This window comes from Fistularia commersonii, chromosome 1, assembly GCF_037954325.1.
Source record: "Fistularia commersonii isolate RoL2024-O1a breed Wild chromosome 1, RoL_Fcom_v1.0, whole genome shotgun sequence".
In the NCBI taxonomy this organism is placed as follows: Eukaryota; Metazoa; Chordata; class Actinopteri; order Syngnathiformes; family Fistulariidae; genus Fistularia; species Fistularia commersonii.
The window spans coordinates 27,753,288-27,772,398 of NC_141284.1; the positions used below are offsets into that span (position 1 = coordinate 27,753,288).

Sequence of the window (19,111 nt, forward strand, 5' to 3'; positions counted from 1 at the left end):
TTTTAGCCAATCAGAACGCAGAACACAATGCACCATGCAAATCCGTCAAGTAGCGAAACCGTGAAAAGTAAACCGCGTTATAGCGAGGGATCGCTGTACTTCGGATCTTCGGTGACTGAATTGCGCATTTTGTAAGTCGCTTTGGAGAAAAGCGTCTGCCAAATGACTGGAATGTAATGTAATGTAATATAATGTAATATAATGTAATGTAATGTAATGTAATGTAATGTGTGGGCGGCGGCGCTCTGACCTTGAAATACTCCAGCAGGCCTCGGCAGGTGATTTTGCTGCCGTTGATCTCCTTCACGTCGATGTTGCCGGGACTCAGCAGCCACGGGACCAGAACCTTCAGGTTGTTTATGAACTCGCCGTCGATCTCTGGATGAGGAGAGAGCGGTGAGGACCTGAGATACCTGATTTTTAACTGTACGGTAAAATGACATAAAATATGTTTTGTCCATATGATACTTCATGTACTTCTGACTTTCAGTCAGAAGAATTTTATCAAATGATTCACTTTTAGCAGCTGAAATGATAAACAGCGTAGATAAAAATACATACGTAACCCATTTCTTAATCTGAAATAAAAATAAAAATAAAAATAAGATAAAAATAAAAATAAGATAAAATAAAAATAAAAATAAATAATCTGGGGTCACTATGGTAATATAATAATTACACTACAAATAATCATAATAATAGTGATGATGTTGAAGATTATTATGATACATATAATATACATATATTTATAATAATAATAACGTTAATATTATTAATGCTTATAAGAATGCATATAATTATAATTATAATGATGATGTTGATGATATATTAATAATAATATATTATAATAATTTAATGATAATAATAATAATAATATGATTATAATAATATTATATTATTATTAATAATATATTAATAATATTGTTAATAATAACAATAATAATAATAGGAATATTAATACAATAATACAGATAATTGACATAATAATGATGATGATGATAATAAAAAAATCATAATCATAATAATTCTCTGCTTAATCATTATACATATAATTATAATTATAATGATGATGTTGATAATATAGCAATAATAACAATAATAGTAATAGGAATAGTAATACAATTATACAGATAATTGACATAATAATGATGATGATGGTGATAAGAAAAAAATTATAATCATAATAATTCTCCACTTAATCATTATAAATAATAAACATTGATGTCGTCAGGTAGCCATGAAGGTGACCATGAATTTTTCACATGAATTTCACATTTTTTTCTATTTCTGCTGTGAATGGAGGCTTTTTTAATGCGGGAAACTCGACATTCTGCACGTACGCACCTTTGATTCTTCCGTCAAAGTGCGGGTTGGTGGCCACTTTGAGCCCCGGGTGAGGCATCAGGAAGCAGGAGATGTTGGTGAAGCAGGAGTGAATGTGTTTCCGCACGTTCTGCAGCTCCTCGTGCTGGTTCTCTGAAATCTACGGCGAGAAAACGCACCGCTTTCTGACGCATCGGACGATTTATGTAAAAAAAAAAAAAACATCTCACGCCGCCCACCAGATCCTCCGTTTCGTAACCAAACCATATCTGCTAACTTACCTTCAGTCGCTTTTCCAAGAATTTCATGCCGCCTTCCTGTCCGTAAGAAAACTCGTAGGGGAAACTCCAGTCTCGGATGAGGAAGATCATGGACTGGGGAGGAAAATCGTCCTTTCATTTCAGAAATTCAGGGTAACTCAGGAGACAAACATCTGAAACTCAAACGCCACGACAGCCACGACGGTTTGTTTTGGTTTGTGAAGATCAGAACGTACCTGGAAAGGTTTCAAGAAAGTCTCCTCCATCGCCAGTCTGCCGTATTCAGTGAAAAGCTGAAACGAAATGTGAAAAAATCTCCTTTTAGGGGTAACGTTTACTCAGCGCAACCATACTTTCCGACCCGCCATCGCCCTCTAGAGGTTCGACGTGGAGCCGGAGGAAGGAAAATGTGTCTGTGGAGGTTCTCGGTCGTCCGGGTCGTGGCGAGTTCTCATCCGAACCTTCTGGACCTGGATTTCTTCATGTGAAGATGTTTCAGCTCGAGGTGTACGGAGGCCGTTATGCTAACGGGGGTGAAAAGGTCAAAAGAGCAACTTTTCTGGGATGACCTGGACTGGAGGTGAAGGTAAAGCTAAACAACGGAGTGAAACCTGTTGGATCCTGTTGGAAGCTGGTTCTGGTGGTGTTACTGATGGTCCTGGTCCATCTTGGAACTGGTCCCAGTGTGGCGTTATGTCTTCAAACGAATGTCCTCCTGTTGGAGGTGGACCGTAGAGTCCTGAGTCGGACCATCCGTTTGCGCTGAGGTTGTTCGGTCTCTCCGACGAAGACGTCATCACAATCGTCAGCGCCGGTGACGGCAGACACCATATTTTGGGTGTTTTGTCCTTTGGGTGCACAAGTTTTTGTGGGGTTTGAAATGTATAGGTGTTTGTTGAACACCCTTCTGAGTTCTCCGAAACATCGGCAACAGACAGTATGACGATGTTCTTTGGTCTGTTGTTGAGGAAGGCAACAACAAACGAGCGATAGTCCACGTGATAAACAGATTTTGTTTAGCTTTACCTGTTCACGTGTCAATCCAGGTAATCCCAAAAAGTTGCTCTTTTGCGCCCAGCTAACGAGACCTACTTTCTACCCATCAACTCTTCCATTTACATAAGACGCCACCGTAACCCAAAGACACTTTTGGAAGCTCCCGACAGATCATGGGAATGGAGAAGCGTCTTCCAGTGAAGAAGTCCGGTTGTCAAGACGAGAAGATTTCGTCAAAAAGAAGGAAAATGTGTACTTTCTAATCTGCAAATGTCTGCAAACATCATGCGGTTAGACAGGAATCCCCATGGACCATGATGTTTGCGGATGACATTGTGATCTGTAGTGAGAGCAGACAACAGGTAGAGGAACATCGAGAGAGGTGGAGGTATGCTCTGGAAAGGAGAGGAATGAAAGTTAGTCGCAGCAAGACAGAATATATGTGTGTGAATGAGAGGAACTTGGGTGGAACGGTGAGGCTACAGGGAGTGGAGATCAAGAAGTTGGAGGACTTCAGGTACTTGGGGTCAACAGTCCAGAGCAACGGAGAGTGTGGAAAAGAGGTGAAGAGACGAGTCCAAGCAGGTTGGAATGGGTGGAGAAAAGTGCCAGGGGTACGAAGAGATAGAAGAACATCAGCCAGAATGAAAGGAAAGGTGGACAAGACAGTGGTGAGACCAGCGATGATGTTTGGACTAGAAACTGTTCCAATGACCAAAAGACAGCAGGCAGAACTAGAGGTTGCAGAGATGAAGATGTTGAGGTTCTCTTTGGGAGTGACCAGGATGGAGAGGATCAGGAATGAGTCTATCAGAGGGACGGCACATGTTAGATGTTTTGGAGAGAAGGTCAGAGAAGCCAGACGGAGATGGTTGGGTCATGGACAGAGGAGGGATAGAGAATATATTGGTAGACGGATGCTGGAATTGGAGCTGCCAGGCAAGAGGTCTGGAGGAAGACCAAAGAGAAGATTTATGGACGTAGTGAGAGAAGATATGAAGGTAGTTGGTGTGAGAGAGGAGGATCCAGAGAATAGGGTTAGATGGAGAAAGTGGATTCGCTGTGGCGACCCTGAAGGGAAAAGACAAAAGGAAAAGAAAAATTTGTCACAGGGGTGCAGGACATGTATGACCGAGACAAAGTGATGATTGAGATGGTTTGGACATGAACAAAGGAGTGTTCATGGTGAAGATCTGGGTAGAAGGTTGCTGAAGGTGGAGCTGCCAGGCAGGAGGTCTGGAGGAAGACCAAAGAGAAGATTTATGGACGTAGTGAGAGAAGATATGAAGGTAGTTGGTGTGAGAGAGGAAGATACAGAGAATAGGGTTAGATGGAGAAAGTTGACTCGCTGTGGCGACACCTGAAGGGAAAAGCCGAAAGAAGAAGAAGAAGAAGAAATGTCTGCAAACATCACCGAGCCCCTCGGGCCGATGAAATGGAAAGGCTGATAGTTACCTGAAGGTGCTGGAGGTCGTCCTCTTGTACGTTCTGCGAAATGTTGTAAACCTGAAATGAGCCGAGAGAATCAAGACGTTTAAATGCCGTCGCGTAGAAAAGACGATGAGCTTAAGCGTTTTTTTTTTTTTTTTTTTTTTTATGAATGGAAAAGAAAAGTCTTCGTACCTGCATGGAGCTGATCATGGTGCTCAGAGCGAAGACGGTGGCCGAGTCCCTCAGCGTCGACTGGCTGTCGAACGTTCCCTGCGTGTCCATCAGCAACACGGCGACCTGAGGAAACCGGGGGAGGCGGCGAGCTGAGCCGAAAGCTCCTCCAGGTGTTCCTCACGACTCAAATATGAAGCTGCACCGGAGCTGGACGGGCGGGTGGATTAACAACCACTTTCTAAATGTTTTTAAATGTCCTCATACGGGGACGTCACATCTCAGGAACTGTACATCCAACACATGGACAAGTGGTTCTCCTATGAATGGAGACTATTTTTCTAAGTTACAAGCAAAAGGTATTATATAACCTCGGATCGTTTTTTTAATATTCAACGACTGATTTGTCCGTTCTGTCCGTGTCTCTACCTTCGTTCCGTCGGGTCTGTCCACCAGGAAGACCTCGCTCCAGATCTGGATCCCGGTGGTCTCCCTCTCCGAGCCCCCCCTCCAGGAGAAGCCGGTCAGGGGTTCGTCCGAGTTGCCCAGCCAGACGTCCGAAGCCTGGACGTCAACAAGTAACACAGATCAGCCCACGCTTTCCGCTTTTTGCAAAAATTTCTAAATGTATTCACCTTGATTTCTTATTTACTCTTAAAACCGACAACTTTTTTTTTTTTCCCCTTGAACCACTCGTGGTTTTGCATAAATAAACATTACCTCCTCCTACATTAACATTTTCCCACCGTGATGAGATAGTTAGCTTAGCGCTATTGATGGTAGCGCGACAGGATTGGAGGCCTCCCTCCGTCAAAAGTCATTAAAAACACATTCATGCTGCTTCAAAACACTGCTGTTTTCACAGGGAGGCTGGAAAACGGATCAAATAAAAATATAAAATGACAACTCGGTCGTCTTTTAAGCAAAGCGGAAACGCTCTCCCTGTGACAACCATCGAACTCACAGTTCAAAATGATGTTGATTCTCACAAAAATCAAACTTCCTGCTCTTAAGTGTCCGCATGAAAAAAAGTAAAGAAGACAAGTTTTTTATTTTTTAAAGTGGTTGTTTTCAGAGCAGAGTTTTCCTGATTAGTCAGATTTCACGAAACAATCACTAAGTTCGTCAAAACAGGGTTGCATAAGTGTCAGAATGTGTGTTTAGTGACTTTTGACCGAGGCTATCTTCTGATTCCATAGACTCCCATTCAGTTTGCTAAACTAAAACGCTCCCTTCTGAACATACGGAGTAGAAAAGGGCATCAATCTTCTCCTTCGAGGACGCAAAAATGTCTCGAGCAGTGGCGTGCGATGAGGTTCACGGCCGCTGAGACTTCCTTTGGAACGATATTTACAAATGTAAGAATTTGAGTTTTTTTTTAAACTGAAAACAATTTGTGGTCTTTTCTTTATTTCTATATGAAGTCCACGAAAAGCTCTGATCCTTGATTTCTTTTATCTATCTTATTTCTTTCATCCTACATTACTTTTCGAGGGACAGCTGCCAACTCACATACGCCCCCTTCAGGTGAGGCACAGTACTGTCTGCCTCACCTCATGAATTTGCTCTACGGTTTATTTTCCGATCAGCGAGAATAATTGTTTCGCACACTTACGCTACATTACACGGCTTGCAGAAGGTGGCGTTGTATATCATAACATAATCAATCTTTCTACAAATATTCTATAGGCGCCATGCAGCCCAGTTTGTGAGGGACTTCATGCGCAGAGGTGAGCTCGGATGATCAGGAAATGCGCAAAGTCAGAGATTTGTACTTGAGAACATTTAAAGAAAAGATTGGGATCATATAGAAAATACCATTATGAATCAGATCAGAGTAAAAATGTTCGTATTTATCTTACATTATCATTGTTTGCTTTTGTTTCACATTATGACTGGTGAGGCAGAGCCTCACCTGCCTCTCCTGACCTCACGTCACCGGTCTCGAGGTTCCATTTAAATATTCATTCGGAAGTTAATACATTTTTAAACCCTCGAACTGCAGCTGAACCGCTCCCATCTGAACACCTACATGGTTGTACATGTATCGCAGCATGAAGTCCATGAGGAAGGACTTCCCCTTCCGGAAAGCCCCGGCCACAGAGATGGCCACCACCTCGCGGTCCCGGACCTCCTCGGAGAGCAGGATGCGGCTCAGCGCCGCCTCGTCCAGCTCGAAGGTGTGGTCGTCTTTCACCACCAGCACCTGGATGGGCCGAGCTCGACGGTCCGGCTCCTCCTCCTCCGAGCTCCAGTCGTAGACATTTTTGTCACTGAGGGACCCTGCAGAAGAGGAGACACCGACTCCATGAAGAGGTAAGCCTCTTTAAATAATCATTCCCTTCAAAGAAAAAGTCGAACTGTTTGCATCGGCAGCAAACAGAACTCTGGCTTCCCTTACACCTTAGGCTTTAAGCAGTAATAATGAAAAAAAAAAAAAAAACGAGTATAAATGCAGATGTATTGACCGCAGGAGGAGAAAATGATTGACCGGATTGCGATCACGGCTTTTTTCGTGACTCAAAAAAACAAGTGCCACTGTTTTCAGGCTTTTGCTGCTGTTGCGCTCGTTCTCGGAGTATCGTTCTTGTTATTGTAAAGTTAGCTGAAAGGTGATAAATGTGTTTTGGGTCCAATCACTCATAATCTGCTGTCCCAGCTGTCATTGGGCGAAAAGCGGGATTCATCCCGGACCGGTTGCCCAGAGCCACATATAGATGCATTCCACCTTAAAACCTCTAATTCACAATTTAGGGTCTCCAAGGAACCCACAGTCGTGTTTTTGGACCATTGGAGGAAACCCATGTAGAACATGCAGCTCCTCACGGATCCCCTGTCGGAATCCAACCCGGGACCTTCTTACTGTGAGGCAAAGGGCTCAGCAGGGGTGCCCAAACTTTTTCCAAAGAGGGCCATATTTGGTGAGGTACAATGCTAATGCTAAATGCAAACAAATTATTTCATGACATTTTTTTTATTGCAAATGGCATGCTTTTTTTTTTGTCTTTTTTTGTCAGAACACAAATCCAATGTTTTAACCCAAATCACTGTCTTTCATATTTGAAGACCACATAAAATGTGAAAAAATTCTGTCTAATCTTTCAGAAAGATTAAACATATCTGGGTTCATTTGAAACATTACATGTTATTCACTATTAAATGCTTCTAAATTCAAAACGTGAACAGAAAAATAACACTAACAGGGATTTTATTAAGAAGTACAAAACACTGAGCCATTTGTCTTACTCCTTATCAAAAAGGAGAAAGGCAATGTTTTTAATTATTCAGATTTTGGACTCAGATCAAAAATACGAAACGGAAAAAAAAAATTGATTTTATCATTGATTTTACGCCAGAGGCTGCGGGCCGGTGTGAATTTGAACACGGGCTGCCTTTGGCCCGCGGGCCGGACATTGGACAGGCCTGGGCGAAGCACCGCCGCTGTCTTCAGTCCATTATCTTCATTTTCTAGGAACCGTAATTCATCCTTCAGGTGCGGAAACAGTAAAAGTCCAGCCGATTATTGCTTCCTGCTTCGCCCGCGGTCGATGGAGCCGCCCGAGGCCCGTGAACAATAATTATGAATCACGGCCCTGCGATCGTCCCATCTGTGTGCGTCCACTGAGATCATTTCCAGAGCTTTCCAGGCAGTGACTCAGTGTGTTTCCACTCTCTGCTGCCTCATGTGAGGCACGCCGGCCGCATTGGACGCCCGGATGCCCAGACCAGAGGCGTTTCGGCCTCCGAATCGCTCAAGAAAATGCAGCTGTACTCAAAAAACTCAAAGCGGAAACTGACGGATAAAATCTTCAGATACATTAAACTGGACGGCAGCGATGGAGAAGGGGCTCATTTGGAAAAAAAACAAAAAAAAAAACAACAAAAAAAAAAAAAAAGTTTGAGGGACCTGAGTGTTTGAATAAAATATACTCAGTGTTAATTCTAGGTTTAATTATATTGTTGTTTAGTTCTGGTTGTGTGTTTTTAACCCTTGCTGTTCCTTGATGTTGCCCATTATTTATTTGTGTTTTTTTTTTGTTTTGCTATCTCCTGTCTTTCCATTTATATTTATATTTATATCCATATTCATATTCATTTCCTTATTTTTTGATATTATCACTGTTACGCTGCTGTGACAAAGGAATTTGTCAATAAAGTTTATATTAAGTTAACCCTCTTATTATGTTAAGGGTCAATTTGACCCATTGGGTCAATGGGTGAAATGGGTCAAATTGACCCTTAACATAATAAGAGGGTTAAATCTCTCTTCTAGAATTTGGAGCAGAGGTCATGCAGTTGTTTTCTTGTAGGTTAAAAAAACAAAACAAAAACAAGAGAACGTAATCAAACCTCGAGTTGATTTGAAAAGCGGAGAAAAACAATTCGTTGGGAGTTTCTTCAGCGATTTAAATCAAGAAATATTGAAACAAAAGAGAGGCTGACGCAGCGCTGACTGGGGCGACGTGCAAAATCACCAAGTGTAATAAAACGTAAGGAATCATTTCAGCAAAAATATACCTGGAAAGAGTAATAAGGTTAAATAAAATGAATAACTGTCATGGTTTCCGCTGATAGAGCGCTTTCACGCCTTGCGGGTTAGAAGTGCTTTATACTGGATGAAGCGGTTTATCCCGCGTTATCGCCCATTCACACCGATGCAACGCGCTAACCAGGCTATCGGAAGGATCTTGAGGTTCGGCGTCAGGACGGGAATCAAACCGCCGAGCTTCCAAAAAAGCGTCCGACTGAGCCACAGTTTTTTGACCGAGTACCTGCTTCCTGCCACTGATGATATCTAGTGAGTAATGGAGGACGAGCGAGTCTCACGTAATAACATTACTATTGACCGCCGACCCTTCTCAACACTTTAGAAAAAAAAATTGAATTTTGATAGGACTTTATGGCTTTGCAACCCTGTCTCATGAGAAATGATTTCAAAATAAAATCCCTAAAGTCAACTGGTAGGAAGCATCTAAAAAAAAAAAAAAAAAATCCCTAAGAAAATCAGTGAAATAGATCAAAGCATTCCAGGAAAAATAGTTTTATTTTCTCAACAGAATTTCCCAAACCTATATTTTTCAGTATGAAAATGCAAGTTTGTTAACATTTAGGCATTGAAAAAAAGAAACAAACAAGACGAGCGTTCAGGCACTGTTGGGCCGTTTGCAAGGTGAACAACCCCGAGATTCCAACCGATGAAAAAAATAATCGAAATTTCACGACAATCGGCTTATTTATAATTCATTTGTTAAGGATACCATATCCCGCACTGGGGACGGCACGGCTGGGGTGGCATTGAGGGAACTAGAGCCTCTCCCAGCTGGCGTTGGGCGAGGCGGGGTTCAGCCTGGATCGGTCGCGAATATTCACGCTCTCATTCACACATCCGGGCATTTTAGGCTCTCCAATCGGCCTGCTCCGTGTTTTCGGGCTATTTTATTTAGTCAACCGTAAGTACCTCGAAATGAGCGGGAAATTCCATCAAATGAAGCAAAATCCGGATTAAAAAAATAATTCTTAAATAGTAGAAATCACTGAAAAGGTGATGTTACGTTTGACAATGTGAGATTATTGTAATCTGAAGGAGAAAACCGTGTTTGGGGTTTTATTAAAACGGCGGCCCCTGCGAGGAACCCTTTCAAGAATTCAGGGTTTCCTGCCTTTTAAACCTTCAAATCAAACACGCCTGTTCAGTCTGTTAAACGCGGCGGTGACAGACGAAGAAACTTGCAGGGAGTGCGTTCAAAGATGGTGCCGAGGACGCACGGTGAATTATTTAAGGAAGGATCATCGAAGGTTTTCCCTGACAGGCCTGGAGGGCAGGAGTCAGTCACCGTGACTTGAAGGCCTCGCCCAGGGCGGAGAGGTCCGGCTAGTCTGAGCGCGGAGCTGCCCTTTCAAGGAAGCGGTTTCCCCTCTATTTTGAAAAAAAAAAAAAAATTCTAATATCTCATTGACGGTCAGCTTGAGGGACAATTAGGACGCTGCTCATCTGCATCGTGGAGAAGGAATCTCGATGAGTATTAGATTAAATAAAGATGACGGAGACCAGGAACTCTTTATTGAAGCAACATTACATAATTTCACACCCCGTGCACCAGAGAACACCACTGTGATAAATACCATAATATCACAAGGGGCATTTTCAGGCCTTTTTGACGGGAGGAGGAGGAGGAGGGAGGGGATTCTGGACCACCTTGATAGCACATCCTGCATTGTTGTCAATTCATGTCGTGCATTATTTCCCGCATCTTTTGGACTCAACGGATACATTAGTGAAATGAATACAGGGCCCATATCCTTGCAGTGACAGACACACACACGATATATTTATTTCCACCCTGCAGGCATCGGACTGCAAACACTGTGTCAAACATATACCTTATAAAGAAAAATAAAGGAAAAGAAGCATCGCCCCTGCGTTAAATGAATAATCGGGCGCGTTCTTAACACCTTCGCTTCGATGGGGAATAACACACACACACACACACACATGCAAAAACACGCAATGTATGTGCGTCAATGTTGCGTGATAGGAATCAAATGTACGTACACTCACCCCAGCTGTCTCTTTCTTTACGGTGTTTGGCCATGATGATGTCCGTGTATCCCCCTCGGTTTGTCGGTGAATGCAGGAGCCTCTAGTCGGTAGTCATGGGTGTTGCGGGTCCTGGAGGGATGTCCGATCTCCGGCAAAACGATGCTGGATCGCAGGGAGGATGATGGAGCTTTTATCGCGGGGCGTCATGCGTTTGGCACCGCAAGACGCCAGGGGGCGCTGTTGTGCTTTTGTTTACGTCTTCATCCGGAGGGTGTTTTGCAGAACGGGGGATTTGAATAAGAATCGGTTGACATTCGGATAATAAAAAGATAAATAAAACAAGAAAAAATAGCGTCGGTAAACGCACTGGATGGGCTTCACGCTGGAAGCCGTAGGTGGCGGTAAACGCGCAGAAACGGAAGCTGATGCTGCGTTCAAAGACCGTCGGAAATATGAACACCGGTTTTGCCGACTCCTCCTGTGTTGCTGATAAATAAGATTTTAACGAATCGTCGTTTAGTCGAGGATGTTTCCACCTTCATGAACATTTTCGTAACCTTGAAACTAATGTGATATGTTTCATTGAGAATATTAATATTCATGTGATGTATTGGTCACGGTGCTTGAATAGATGTTGAAAAACTTCACCCGAAAAGAAGTCATTATAAATCCACCGTTGAATTGTGAATAATCTAATTCCTTCAGTTTTTTTTAAACACCGTTTCTTTGATTTAACGTTACACTGTCGATTTTTGTGATTGGTTTTTTTACGGAATGCTCATGAACGCCGCATTGAAATCCTGTAACTCTGACTCTACGGAGATTAGCAACAGACTGTTGCCTCCCCGGGTTGATTTTTTTTGACGAGGCATCACATTTAAGAGTAATAGTTTACAATAGTTGTGTAGTTCACCAGAGAGGTTGGGAAAATGAATCCAACGTTTGTCTAAAACTGCCCTCAGAAGGACATGACATGTCAACTTGATGCTGTAATTCTACTGAGGACAAGGACCGACTGAAACGTCCGTGTTGCAGTTTCGCACCGAAGGAGACCAAGTGAGAGCCAACTGAAGTTTACTACCGCTGTTTCCCTTCTGATAACAAAGAGGACGTTTCGGCGTTTTTGTACGATTATTCGACGCAAATATTTCAGCCCGAGTTAAAATGCCAGTCGAACTAGGAGTCGTTTTCGTATTTCGAGGTAGGAAAAGTGAATGTTAGGAAACAATCACAGCGCTGAAGCTAAGTTAACGTTTTGCTAGTTAGCATTAGCCGACTTGGTTGGATGCGAAGTCCACAAACTCGCCCTTTTCATATCCACATCCACGGTGATCTTGGCACCGGCTATTTGCTGGATTTACCAGCGTGTCCAGCTAAGGTGAAACAAAAGCTAGTGCTATCCGAGCTATCTTTGGTGTTAAATGCTTATATCTTAACCGTAGTAACTTTAAATTGTGCATCGATATAAGAGAATGGAAACTCGGTGCTGTATGACAGATGTCAAAGAATGTGACACAAAGTTTATTTCTCACAATTCCGATGTGTGCATTAAGGGTATGCATTTACATATAAATGAGAATTTATGAGATGACTTTACAGTGCAGGAATCTTTGCAGTTAATCCTCACTTGATGAGTTTTTTTTTTTTTTTTTTTTTTTTATTTATTGTTTGAACAAAAACTGGTGGACATCATCAGTTGTTGATTTGAACTAATGTTCCATTTTCAATGCTGTCATTTGTGGTGCTGTTGAACTTGTACCCGCTCAATATTCCTTATCTTATATATTTTCATAATGTGTGTTTATATATATATGACACTGTAACTGTTACACTGGTTTGACAAAAGAATTTCCAAAACGGGGATCAATAAAATGTATCTTATCGTTCATATATATATATATGCAGGGAATCTATCAGACTTTTTAATTCTTCCCGCTTCAGCCGCAGGGAATCTCAAAATCTAAAACCATAAAAAAATCTCACCCACTTACTGTAAATCGTAATAATGTATCTGTATATATATTCATAACTGTGCAATATTTCATTTCATAATAGCTGCATGTGCAATATTTTTTCATACTCTGGTGCACTCCTTATCTTTCACCTCCTGGTACTTAGGACCTTAAGACACTTTATAGCCTTGACATGTTACTTAGACACTTAATAGTTTATTTGTATTTCTTATCCCCCCCCCCTTTTTTTTACTGTTTACAATTTTCTACTATTATTTATTACTGTTATGTTTTACCTGTAACTCTGGCACAACAATTTCCTTCGGGATAAATAAAGTTGTTCTTATTCTTATTCTTATATGTAATATATAAAAGAGTGTGTGATCATTTACTGCCTGTCAACAGCAGCTTGTTACTCTTCAACCTAAACCTGTTTTCCTCTTCTTCAGGTCATGGAGCTGTGGGGAGGACGTACTGAGTAACAGAGGTTGACACATTGGAAAACCATTTTGCTTCATCTAAACAACTGCCACCAGATTTCATCAAGCCACCTAAATGTAATAAAGGCTTGCTTGTGCGAAGCTACCATGGATATCTTTCCCCGGCCAAGCGGTGAGATCCAGAGAAGAAACCCCCAGCACGACTTTGAACTGATCCAGCGGGTGGGAAGTGGCACCTACGGAGACGTGTACAAGGTATGGTAACCGGTTCCCACATTGCTGCCACGAGCGCTATACGTATATCGGCTTACCATCGAATCGCCAACCAACTCATCGTCCTTGTTAATTTGTTTATGTTGCCGCTAAAGTCTTGAAACCGTGACATAAAAACAGTTTGTCGGTAGCCCTTATAAGGTACAATTTATGCATCCGCTCCTATCGTGATCATAACACCACAGGAAGATGCACGCTTGCAAAAACAGTCCGAGTGCATTACTGTTGTGGTTTTGAGAGGACTTATTTTTGATTTTTTTGTGTCTCCCTTCTTGCTGCATCTGTTCTTAATTGCTGTAGCTTTGTAAAAAAAACAAAAACTGAATGGTTATGTCCGCTTGCTCATTACATCCACATCAACTTTGGTCACCTTCCCCTGCCTAGTTTTGAAAAATAGTTAAACAATTCATTATCGTACATCTCCATTTACCTAATATATAAACTGTCGAAAAAAAAAACATCATTTATAGTGCTGTGCACATTATTAGTGTTGACCAATACTGAATTAGATATGAAAAGCATAAAGTAACTTTGCTTCATCCACATTCCCAGCCTGCATTCAGCTTCAACTAAAATGCAGTGTTTGTCACCATTCTCAAGTTAAACTGGTGTCTCGCCAACGCTGAAGTGACTTGCTGGCCTGATTGGACAACCGGTGCAGCTGGTTCTTTCAGATCATTTGAGGAGCACGCATACGTTGATCGTAGCTCCGGTATGGAAATGTTTAAATGCAGTGAGGTCACAAATGTATGTGAGCAATGACACCGTCATGTTTTCAGACATTTTTCATCATGCTCATTTGTACTTTTGACACTTTAAATACATTTAGTGTCGAGTAATTGTGTTTGTACTATATGAAGAACACGGACTGATTCTAATGATGTGGATGTGTGATGTTTTGGTTTTACTTTTTCCAAATACTCCCATTTTTAGCGTTGGGACACAATACGACAGGGTTTTATATCTGAAAATGTTTCCCCTTTTGGCGGTAGGCTTTATTTTCACAGCTTAAATATCTCATCAGAGTTAGAAATGTTGAGGGTGCTTGGTAGTTGACTCTCAGTGAATGTGACACAACCGTGGAGTGACTGAAGACATTATTATTTTTGGCTCTCTGTGTCTTTATGGTTCTCCAAAAAGCAAGATTTTAGTCTTACATTGGTGATGATTACCTGTGATTCTGGTAGCAGTGTATCAAAACTCTTGAACTGTATCATGAAGGATATATGTGTTACACTATACTATCGTTCCAATTTGTCAGTGGAAAGATTCATTTCACACATGTTTTTTTAAATACTTTGTACATTGACCTTTGTTGAATGTTTCTTCACTTGACATAAGTTAGTTAGTTAGTCCTCTTGCACGAGATGCGTAGAGCCAACCACTTGACATAAAGGAGAACTGATATATACGTGTTTGGTTTCAAAAATGAGGTGCCCATTGCGGAAGTATAAGTTTTGTTTCACTGCAACACAAACCATGTCCTTGTTCTTAAGTTAGATGCCCAAACTCTCACCTCTCCTGAAGCGCCCACCCGTGTATTTGTTCTCAAGCCTCTGTCTTTCCCAGCTGCTTCCAACAACAGGCTGTGTGATGAATGTAAATGTGTTGCAAAGCAATTTAAATCAACAGCAGTCAAGAAGTGCATTAACAGTCTCATTTCTTCGCTACAAACTATTTTATAACGTTGAAAGTATTTGTCTTAATCCTATCGAGTTAATACTCAAATGATTCGTGTGCTGGAAAAGAGAGAAGACTTGTCGTGGATTTTTTTAAATCCAGCACCAATACTGATCTGCTTTTCCTGCTGCCATTCCAGACAGAGGAAATGAGGTGTGTTGTGACAATTTTCTTGTTTATCCATCTGGCACGGATAAACAGTCGACCCATCTGACCCGCAGAACAGAACTAGCTCCGGCGGCCTGTTGCGGCCCCCCTCTCCATACAAAGCCTCTGTGGCTAAACCCCCGCACCCCCCCGCTGCCAGACCGGCCGCTGGTGGAATGCTGCGCCTGGTATTCTCCCAGAGCTCGCAGACTGAACTGCAGCAGGCTGAAATATGAGCGGGCCCCTGTCTAAACATGCGTTTGACCGTGGGCGTGCACTCTGCTGTACTGACAGCGGAAACACCTCTGAGTGGGGAAAGTCTCCCTCTCCGGTCTGCTCTGTCCAATTATGTTCAACCGGACCTGCGGATCTCTTATTTGGATCATTTCGACCCAAACTGTGAAAGATTGCAATTTGAAAGACTTTGAGAATCCCTTTCGGGGTTGTTTTTTTTCCGCTATTTACTGAAAAGGATGAGGAATATAAATCAACATTTGTCTTATGTTGATAATGTTGATTTATTAACCTCAAACACTGCAGTGTGTAAGTTAACTGTCGTGTGTTTGCTTGGCCACTGCCAATGTCTTATTTTCCACATGCGTTATGTAAATTCGCAATAATTCACCTTGAAAAATTATCCCAGATTAGCTAAAAGTTATGTAAAGATAACACAGAAACAACCTTAAATTAACAGCATAATCCTGTCCAGTGAATATCGTGATAATATGTCATTTTCTTTCAATACTTACTGGGGTGAGAATGTACCCGCTTGCTGCAAGTGGCCCTCGGTACAGATTGTTGCAGATTCCTCCCACAGGCTTTAATTTGAGTGTTTTGCACACAAGTTTCCTGCACATAAATTGATGACACTTTCTCAGTGTTGTGTGTTGAAAAAAAAAAAAAAAAATCATAGGTTTCTCTGTTAGTTTTGCTTCTCTCAGACCAAAATGTCAAAACAGATATGAAGAGGGAACCAAAACATCTCGCAAATTGTCTTACTGAGTTAGTTTCATCCTCCGCACATCATTAACCCTGTGAGATGAGAAAACAGTTTAAAGTTGTCGCAAAATCGGATGTTAAATGTATTTTCCGATGATTTCAATTCTTAGTTCCCCATGCTAAGTGGGCCACCTCACATGGCGATCGATCGTGCATCAGGTCTTGTCTCCGTAAAGGTGTAGAGGATGGAGGAGTTGTGTGACTTATTTTGCACCTGCTCTTGAGAACCTCCACCCCTCAATGCGTTCTGTGGTTGACACAGGAAATATAAAACAAGATAAAGGGAATGAACAACCGTAAACATCAAGTCATCATGAAGCAGATGTATATCTCAGGCGCAAAAAGTAACACATAAGCCAGTTCTTGTTTTCTTTAAAACAATAAAAAAAAAATAGTATCAGCCACAGTTTTTCCACACGCATCACACATGACACAGTCCCAGTGTTGAAAGGTGGCCTTGCTGCAGGGTTTTATGCTTTAACACTTGATTTGGCTGCTTGTCCCATCACTTCAGTCACACGGATTAGGGTGCATCCCGTCTTGACCTGGATTTGGAACCCACTTAAATTTCCGTGCACGAATATGTACACTTTTAAATCTGATAGCATGGAAATCTGGCCGCTCTCATGACCAAATATCGCATAGCATAAAAACGTGCACTGCCCACATTTACAGAAGACAAACTGCCAAGAGTCATCTATATTATGCAGCTGTCGTAGCAATGGAGTAAATCCATCAGTGGCAAGTGAGTTAAGAGCTACATGCTGGATAATCATATTTTCAATTAGTCAATTGAAAATAAATGACTGCAAATGCCTCAAGTACTGCTGTGTAATTGGTCTGTATCGTCTTTCTGGCATTTGTTTTGTTGTCACTGCCCTTAAACGGCATAATGATGTTAATAGATATAGAAAATGGATCTGTTTTAAGGCCGCCCAGTGCGAGTCTGTTGTTTGACCTCATGGTGATGGTTGATGTGTGCCCCAGTTGTCTCAGTTTTAACACGTGGTTGAGGTTGTTGTTGGTTTTGGCCTTACTTAAGAATGTAATGATGCTCAGGGTCCAAAAGGTCAGGAGTCTTCATTACCACAATCAATGGCTCATTTAGATTGTAGCTAGTCGAGCACAGAATCCCGCTATGCAATGTTGATGGACTAAAACTGTTACTTAACTAGTTATCCAAAGAGTTTAATATCCCAAAGTCTTAAGGGCTTGAGGTTACATCTGTTTATTCTGTTACACAAACAAACCCATATTTAGATATGCGGAATGCAATTTTTTTGACTTGGCTACGACGATTGCTGGTTTGTCCTTTCACCAAAGTTCCCTGATAGCAAAGGGGACATTTTGGCGTTTTGCATGATGATTCAACGCAAACGGGAAGCTTGATATCTCGGCCCGAGTTAAAATGCCGGTCGAACTAGGAGTCGTTTTCGTATTTCGAGGTAGGAAAAGTGAACGTTAGGAAACAATCACAGCGCTGAAGCTAAGTTAACGTTTTGCTAGTTAGCATTAGCTGACTTGGCGGATGCAAAGTCCACAAACTCGCCCTCCACGGTTAGCTTGGCACCAGCTATTTGATGAATTAACCATAGTGAAATAAAAGCTATTGCTGTCCGAGCAATCGTTGGTAGCGAACATCACATAGCGAAAAAATTGTGTATTGCCCACATTTTACATTTGACATTTTTCCTTTCACCCGTCAATAAAAAACAATGGACTTGGAACACACAGCAACAGCTCAGATTTGGAAAAACCAGGATACAGAGCATGTCTGACACGTTTACTTGGAAATCTAGGTACGGTAATTGGCTGATCAAACCGACCCCCCCGCACACACACACACACATCTCCGAAGGGTTAAAGACTGCATGAGTGTTTTTGTCCGTCGAATCATTTTCATCATGACCGAAAAGTGTTAAGTAAGCAATTCATGTCAACTGACCCACCGCTTGTTCCAACCTATATATCATGTTCTCCTTTGTCATCAGAATCAACAGTTGATGATGGAAGCTGTGCATTAGTGCTGCAGACGGTGTTCTGCTTCTGACGATTTACCGAGGCTCACAAATTGTCATTTCTTTTAGGCTCGGAACATACAAACTGGAGAACTTGCTGCAGTGAAGATCATTAAGTTGGAACCAGGTAAGATAAGTTACCATATTATCAAAGTGTTTCCTCATCATATCCACAAGAAAATGCTATTTTCAATCCAAGGGATGCTATTTTCCAGGCTTTTTAGCAGAATGCACATTATGAGCTGAGTCAAACTCAGTTCCCAGTAGCCTTGTATTTATCAGTTCATTGTCCCATTGTAAATATGTGAAATTTGAATCTCAATTTAAAGTTTACATAAATATTCACTTGGTTTTCGTGTCGGACAAAACAAAAAAAAAATCAATGGCGCTGCGATGCCTGTCTGGGGGGGGGCGGAGTGTGCGATGACCTACTGACTGAATTGGTGCGATCCAGATTAGTGGGATTATGACCGGGGCTTTGTACCACCAGCGGCCAAACAGAGCTCAGCTGATTACCAGTCACAGAAGAAGGAGATTCACTTGTTTGTTTTCTTGTTCATTCACCACGTCACTGTTGTGTTGAGAATCAACGTTTATGGCAACAGGGTTATGTGTATGGTGATGCGGATCATTTAAATCAAGGAGACCACGCCTTGTTTGGTGTGTTATATCAAATCAGTCAGCCAGAAAGTTGTTTTTTTTTTTTTTGCTCCTGGATCAGCAGGTGGCATGACCTTCAAATTGCAGTGAAAATATCTTGATCCATTTGGTTTGGAACACGGAGGACAGATTAGCAGAGCGCAGGATTTAGCTGCAAAACATTTTTTGCGGTGACAGGATTTTTCAGGTCATGGATCCTCCTTGATTTTAAATATGAATT

The 19,111-nt window shown here is 41.8% G+C and overlaps 2 protein-coding genes across 13 annotated transcripts in view; one reads left to right on the forward strand and one right to left on the reverse strand.

The window, feature by feature from the left end:
* atl1 (atlastin GTPase 1) overlaps positions 1-11,058 on the reverse strand; it is a 23,627-nt gene extending 12,569 nt beyond the window's left edge. The window contains exons 1-9 of one of the 3 annotated variants that reach the window (XM_086158095.1): positions 10,735-11,058; positions 6,214-6,464; positions 4,611-4,745; positions 4,203-4,307; positions 4,035-4,085; positions 1,820-1,876; positions 1,605-1,697; positions 1,345-1,483; positions 251-378 (exon numbers count right to left, since the gene is read on the reverse strand). In XM_086158095.1, the coding sequence (XP_086014221.1) occupies positions 251-378; positions 1,345-1,483; positions 1,605-1,697; positions 1,820-1,876; positions 4,035-4,085; positions 4,203-4,307; positions 4,611-4,745; positions 6,214-6,464; positions 10,735-10,774 (999 nt within the window). In that variant the 5' untranslated portion in view covers positions 10,775-11,058. The remainder of the gene's footprint in view (positions 1-250; positions 379-1,344; positions 1,484-1,604; positions 1,698-1,819; positions 1,877-4,034; positions 4,086-4,202; positions 4,308-4,610; positions 4,746-6,213; positions 6,465-10,734) is intronic. The other 2 variants (XM_086158076.1, XM_086158086.1) reach the window with 2 other exon arrangements.
* A 2,071-nt stretch (positions 11,059-13,129) lies between these two features.
* Positions 13,130-19,111, forward strand: part of map4k5 (mitogen-activated protein kinase kinase kinase kinase 5) — a 34,910-nt gene continuing 28,928 nt past the window's right edge. For all 10 annotated transcript variants that reach the window (XM_086158129.1, XM_086158138.1, XM_086158146.1 and 7 more), the window contains exons 1-2: positions 13,130-13,369; positions 18,301-18,358. In XM_086158129.1, the coding sequence (XP_086014255.1) occupies positions 13,262-13,369; positions 18,301-18,358 (166 nt within the window). In that variant the 5' untranslated portion in view covers positions 13,130-13,261. The remainder of the gene's footprint in view (positions 13,370-18,300; positions 18,359-19,111) is intronic.